Here is a 7,082-nt window from a genome sequence, read left to right as displayed (position 1 = left end):
GAGTCAAGAAATAAATGATAGGGAAGCGCTTTTTTCTGTCTCTTACAGCGTGGTCCTGTCCCTTTAATACAACACAAGGCTACTCTCGAATCAGCGTGACGTCACGGGCCCCCGTCGCAGCCCATTGGCCCGAGGCACGTGTCTATGGATACTGGAGTGAAACGTCACAGAAGTGGGCGGAGCCTCGTATTGGGAGAAAAAAGGGAACGCGGCCCCCAAAATAAATAAATAAAGGCGCAGTGAAAGTATTTGAGGAGCGGTGTGGATCCCCCTCCTCTTCCTCCTCCTCCTCCTCCTCCTCCTCAGCGTAGTGGGGCACTCAAGCGCTGCCTCGCGCCTCATGCACGCGCACTGAGCAAGCGGATTCTACCACAACAGATTTGCAATTTTTGTTTTTGTTTTGTTTTGGGGTTTTTTGATATATTTTTTAATTTGGGTGATTTTTGCAATTTTTTTGTGATTTTTTAACGTTTTCCCCCCAATTTGCGTTTTTTAAATTCATTTTCTGCACCTGCTCCACAGTCTTCTTCTTCTTCTTTAAAAATATACAATTCGTGGAGCTAAACTATGTTATTGCTTTGTGGCCAGGAGTGCAGGCTGCTTTTCATCCCAACAACCTGCTGCTGATTATTTTTTTACATTTATTAAAAATAAATAAACAAAATTCTCTCTAAATTTTGGGAGGAAAGTGAAGCAAAGTGGCTGGGGGTTGCAGAGCTGTGGAGAGAGCGGTGTAAAGGGTTAAAAGAGTGGAGAGGGACTCAGAATGGAAGAGAATGAGCAAAGTGTGGCTGGAGATGAGTTCGAGCTGGACGCTGACCCGGCCAGCGATGGGGCGACTGACCGTGCCATCAGTCGGGCCACAGATTGGGCCATCGATCGAGCTACTGACCAAGCCACCAACCAGAAAACAGATCGGGCCATCGATCTCGATACTGACCGAGTTACTGACCGGTCCATCCACCCGGCTCCAGGCAACCAGCCTCCAGTCGCTCACCGAATCACCAACTTCTTCATAGACAACATCCTCCGCCCAGACTTTGGCCGAAAGAAGGAGGCGAACCCTCTCCAGCATGATAGTGGTCCGGTGGGTCTTGGGGGTCCCGGGGGTCCTGAGGAGAACAGCAGTGGTGGAACCCCAGCTAGAGGAGGACAGCCACCTTCTGAGAGCTCCTCCTCTCCACTCCCGAGCGAGGCTAAAAAACCATGGGTGGAAGATGAAGAGCTCCTAAAAACCAAGGAGAGCAACAAGGAGCAGAGTCTGAGCAGCTCCGATTCGGACACCCCCTCATCCGGCACCAACACAACCCCTGGTCAGCAGATGCTGTGGCCAGCCTGGGTTTACTGCACCCGCTATTCAGACAGACCCTCATCAGGTAGGACCCTTTACCTCACCTCTTCTGCTCTCTGTTTAAGTCTGGATGACCCCCAACTGTCTCAAACTGACCGCTATGAGCCTGAGAGCTCTCTCAGAACCTCTGCCTTGACTCAAAACCATTAAAAACCTTGTTTTAAGAATGCCAGAGATGACATAGCTGTGGTTTTAGCTAATCTCAAACACACAATCAGGACGTGTAGGTCTGGACAGAGCTCCTGAAAGGCCTTGTGCTTCCAGAACTGCTGAAGGAAATAAAAATAAAGCAGCTGCCTTATGTTTCCACTGTAATTCACTAGCTTTTATTTAGCTGTGCAATCTCACACAGCTAAACAAACCAAGTCTGTGCATTGGTTAACATTATCAAAAATTAGCCAAAAATGTTTCAAATCATATAAAATTACCAGTCCCTTATCTGTCAGAGCTGCACCTTCACCCCTAAAACTGACACCAAACTGACTATGAGACGCCAGACCCACTTTTCACCAAACCAGAGCTACATAGAACCCAATAAATTCAGTTTCTTCATTTTTTTCTTTTAAAGAACTGTGTACAACAGGTTCCCAATCTGTAGAGAAGAACCCTCCAAAGCATTAAGTCAGGACATATATAAGCTCTGGAGCATTACACCCAGCCAGAACCTAGAAAATAAGAGTTTGGCTAATATTCCAATTTGTATTTGAGGACAACTATAGATTCAAAACGTATTTGTGAAGAATAGGAGCGCCCAGAAACGGTGCTGGTAAATAACAACCCTCGGCTGCTATTTGTAGAACAAAAATAAATATATAAATTCATTCATGCGTTTGAATCACCAGTGTTAGCCTACAGCAAATGTCACAAGCCAAATTTATTAAAGGATTAAATATGGGTATATTGAAAAACCTGCGAGCCCAATGTTTTTTAAAGCGTTTTTATCGTTATGGATGAATTTTTATTCGTTGTTTTATTCATTCTCTGAAGAGTTTGTCCTGAAATTACATGTTCTAATACACTTTATAATAATATATAATATTAAACTGTTAAACAAAAATTGGAGGTTAATAATTAAGAGAGAATAATAATTTAGATTTCAAATAATAATTTAAAAAAGTAAATATTTAATATGCGTATTTAAATAGTAATGCCTCCTTATTTAACCTGGCAGCGAGGGCCTGGCTTGTGTGGTTTTGTTCAGGCGAAGAATTGCGTTAAAGAACGGGTTAAAAACACACACGCGCCTACGCGTTCCTCGCAGAATTACGCAGAAAATCAGAACGTAACATTTCAAGCGACAACAACAACAACAAACAAACTCTGCGCGGCGCTCAGGACTCGGACAGAACGCTAGAGAACCTGGAAACGTTATGCGGAGTTTGATTTTTTTTTACTGTCGCCAAAATAAAAAATTTAAAAACTAAATATCAATTTTCGTTTTCTGTCAAGTTTGACGCGTCATAAAAGCAAATGCGGCGAAACTCCTCTTCACGCGCTGCTCAGCTTTGGGGACATTGGATTTCGGTTAAATTTGGTTAAACTCGGTTTAAAAAGTGGAAGGTTTGGATGGTGTGATTGTTTGAGGCGAATTTGAGAATTTCTAGGTTTTTCAGCGTAAGGACAATGAATGAAAGTGAATCGCTGTCATGGCGAACAATCTCTTAACACACTGCGGTGTTTTCTGGAACCTGGTGGTGGGTTTTAATGGCTGTGAGTGTGGCGAAATAATGCTCCAAATTGTAGATATTTTTCACTCATTCACTCGTTCAAATTTAAAGCCAATTTAATCGGAGAAATTGTGCTGTTTTGCCTTTTTCATCCAGTCCATATTTCATTCAGAATTAGCTTTAATTTTCCACCAAAATATGTCCGCGCTGCAGCTCATTCATATTCCGCTTTAGCAAGGTCCCCCTTGGCCCCCCTCCCTGCTTCCCCTCTCCACTCCTCCTCTGTATTACATATTCAAGTTTCACACCATCATGACGCGAAATAAATAAATAAATACCAGGAATAGCGGGTTTACAAACGTATGGTATCGCCATAGAAGGGCTGACCGATACGATCACAGTATCACATTGCGGTTTAGATGTATTCCTGAAAAAACTAATAGTACGAATATCACGTGGCTTAGGACTGAAATTAATTATGTCGAAATGTGAATTATTCATGTTATAGCACATTAACCATCTGTTATATATATATATATATATATATATATATATTGGTTAAGCGGTTACAGATAATGGATGGATGGATGGAGATATATATATATATATATATATATATATATATATATATATACACACAGAGAGAGAGAGAGTACTCATCATGTCAACAATAAAGTCATTATTAATTATCACTGCAATGCAAAAGGTGTAAAAAAAAAAATACACCACACTTCTCTAAACCACCCCTCAGGCACCTCCAGAGGATCAATTTCTGGATTTAGTCAGGTCTACACTCCCAAAAATAAAGGTGCTACAAAATATACTTTGAGTGATGGTGTAGAAGAACCACTGTTGGTTCTGTAAAGAACCATTTTTTGTGAAAATATTCAAATTGTCAAATAACCTTAAAATCAAGTGATGGATTAAAAAAAAGCTTTGAAAAGGTTCTCCACACTGACATCTTTTTATGGAATCAAATGTAGTTCTTCTACGGCATCGCTCAAAGAACCTTTGTAGCAGTTGAGCTTGAGAAGCACAGCCCTAAAGAACCTTAGTGCAATGTTCTTAAACACTCCTTTCATATCATCTTTCTCATAAAAACCTCCACTGGTTCTACTATTTCTTTATTTATTTTTTATATACCTTATATTATATCGGTCCGTTATGCTAGGCTTTCTCTCTCTCTGCTCATGGCAGAGAAACGCCATCTGGAGGATTTTAGACAACGGAGAGACTCCAAACGCTAAAAAGCACCAACCAAGATGAGAATGATGCTCTATTCCTACTCCACAGGGGGGTAACACTTACTTATTTTTGCTGTTACAGTTACATTACTTAAGGTGGAACTGACTCTATGTTCAGGAGAGCGCTAACTGCATGAAAGTAAACACAGAGCAAAAGTGCTACAAACTAAACAGCTCGAGTTACACATGAGTTTCTGTGGGAATTCAAAAAGTGAATAAACAGACAATTTACACTTCAGCCACCAACAAGATACAGTCGCTTCTTACTCACACACACCGCTCCACCTTAAATAACACAAAGCTTCTGGAATTAAACCAGCGAGAACTGTGTTTCCGCACAATTGCAGACATCCCCTTTAAAGGATCATTTCAACCCATATATTTCCTTGCTTATAGAATTTTTTTTTTTTTTTGTGTGTGTGTGTGAAAGTAAACATGTTCTGGTTCTTTAAATAATCTGTTGGTATGAGTATTGTAGTATTGTGAGATAAAGTATCCTTTTCAGTAATATATATACTAGAACCTACAACAGGGGACCACTTTGGTCCAGTTATAAACAATTTTACTTTTCTAACATGTGGGAGAACAAGAAAACAAAACAAAACAAAACAAAAAAGAAAACAGTTTAAGTGTTTAGATGGTTCTCTGAGTGTTCACTGTTCTGTATAAAATCACTGGGTTTATTAAAGACACACAGAACTATATTGATTCACCTTAGTAGCAAAGACAAACTGAGAACGCTGCCTTTAGAAACCTGGTGAAGTTTCTCTGTAAATGGAGTGAGTGTGAATACTTTTAGAAACATGCTATGGATTCTCTCTTACTGTATTTGAACCCTGCCTTTAGAACCCTGATGCAGTTTCCCTCTTAGTGTCTTAGTGTGGAGTCAGTGTGAACGCTGTCAGAAACCTTGTGTGGATTATTTGTAAATGTGGTTTATGAGTATGTATGAACTCTGTTGTGGTTTCTCAGTCAGTGCAGGGTTTGTTTGAGGGAGTGTTAATACTGCCTTTAGAACCCTGGTGCTTTTTCTCAATAAGTGCAGTTTGTTAGAGTGAGTGTGAATATTGCACTGTTAGAACCTTAGTGTGGTTTCTCTTTTAGTGAAAATGACAATCACTTTTAGAACCCGGGTGTGGTTCATTACAGGGAGTGTGAACGCTATTAGAACTTTAGGGTGAATAAACTTGGTGCAGTTTGTCTGTTTGTTAGAGTGGGAATGCTATTAGAACCCTGATATGGTTTCTCTCATAGTGCGGTTCATTAGAGTGAATGTGAATACTGAACCCTAATCCAATTTCTCTGTCAGTGTTCATTAAAGTGAGTGTGAACACTGTTAGAACCCTAATCCAGTTTCTCTGAAGTGCCTGTTTGAGTGAGTGTGACCACTGTTAGAACCTTAATCAAGTTTTTGTCAGTGTCTGTTAGAGTGAGTGTGGACACTTAAAACCCTGCTGCTGTTCCTCTGCCACTGTGGTTAATCAGAGTGTGTGGATGCTGTCAAAACCCTGGTGCAGGTTCTGTCAGTGCAATTTGTCGGAGAACTTTGCCTTTAGAACACTGGTGTAGATTCTCTGTCAGTGTGGTTGTTTAGTGTGAGTGTGAAAGCTGCCTTTAGAACCTTTGAGTGGTTCCACTGAGTGAGTGGGAACGCTGCCTTAAGAACCCATTTGTGGTTCCTCTGAGTGAGTGTGAATGCTGTTAGAACCCTGTTAGTGCGGCTCCTGAAAGTGAGTACCCTTAGAACTCTGGTGTTGAGGGTTTTGTGGTGAGCTAAATTTAACTGTTAGTGTGGTGCTCTAATGTGTGTTACACTCTGGCACACTTGAGAACCAGGGTTATGGGAGTGATGCCGCGGATGGACCACATTTGTTTCCCTACAGACTTTTTCAGTTGATGGTTCTTTAGTAAATCAGGTTGTTTACTGCTGTCACTCACTCATACACATTTGACAGGTTTGGATGATTTTCCAGTATTTTATTTTACAATTTCAATAGCAATGGCTAATGAAAATGGCCAAATATTTCTCGTTCTCTCTCTGGTGTCAGGCATTTGGAGAACCCTTGGTGTCCAGTATCCTGATATTTATGGTGTGTTCTCTGCTTGTGTCTCCTGCTGGCCGCAGGTCCAAGGACTAGGAAGCCGAAGCCGAAAAGCAACAGCAAGGCAGACAAGCGGCCGAGGACTGCGTTCAGCGCGGAGCAGCTTCAGCGGTTGAGGGCAGAGTTCCAGGCTGACCGCTACCTCACCGAGCAGCGGCGCTGCGGCCTGGCGAGGGACCTCAGCCTTAATGAGGCCCAGATCAAGATCTGGTTCCAGAACAAACGCGCCAAGATCAAGAAGGCGTCGGGCAACAAGAACTCGCTTGCACTCCATCTAATGGCGCAGGGACTCTACAACCACGCCACAAGCTCCACAAACAACAACAATAACAACAAAAACAGCAATCAGGAAGACAAGTCAGACTGCGACTGAGAGAGAGAGAGAGACAGACATAGAGAGAGAGAGAGAGAGAGAAAGAGAGAGAGACAGAGAGAGAAGGGCGGGTGGTTTTGGGGGGGGAGGGGGGGTGCAGTGTGTATGTGTGTGTGTGTGGTGTGTGGTGTGTGTGTGTGTGAGGGGGGGGGGGGGTTTAGGGGGTTGGCTGAGAGGGAGAAGGTTGGGGGTTGTGGGTGGGTTTCTCTAATATCCAATGCAATAATTCACCAAGTGGAAAAAGTATTGAAAATATACCAGCAACTGACATTAAAAAAAAAAAAAAAAAAAAAAAAGAAAAAACACGAATGCGATTTTAATCAAACAAACAATACAAGCGTGTCA

The 7,082-nt window shown here is 41.9% G+C and overlaps 1 protein-coding gene across 1 annotated transcript; it reads left to right on the top strand.

Moving 5' to 3' along the window:
* Nucleotides 1-734: 734 nt before the first annotated feature.
* Nucleotides 735-6,748, top strand: LOC136707787 (homeobox protein engrailed-2a-like). The gene is made up of 2 exons (XM_066682043.1): nucleotides 735-1,376; nucleotides 6,388-6,748. Exons 1-2 carry the CDS (start codon nucleotides 767-769, stop codon nucleotides 6,735-6,737), a joined length of 960 nt encoding a protein of 319 aa, XP_066538140.1. The 5' UTR covers nucleotides 735-766; the 3' UTR covers nucleotides 6,738-6,748.
* Nucleotides 6,749-7,082: the final 334 nt, after the last annotated feature.

The sequence above is a fragment of the Hoplias malabaricus genome, chromosome 9 (assembly GCF_029633855.1).
Source record: "Hoplias malabaricus isolate fHopMal1 chromosome 9, fHopMal1.hap1, whole genome shotgun sequence".
Taxonomy (NCBI): Eukaryota; Metazoa; Chordata; class Actinopteri; order Characiformes; family Erythrinidae; genus Hoplias; species Hoplias malabaricus.
Note: the sequence above shows the minus strand (reverse complement) of the source record. Positions and strands in the feature narration are given on the sequence as shown.

Coding starts and splice junctions, on each gene's coding strand:
- LOC136707787 (XM_066682043.1), top strand. CDS start 767: ATGGAAGAGAATGAGCAAAGTGTGGCTGGAGATGAGTTCGAGCTGGAC. Junction 1,377..6,387: donor TTCAGACAGACCCTCATCAG/GTAGGACCCTTT, acceptor TGCTGGCCGCAG/GTCCAAGGACTAGGAAGCCG.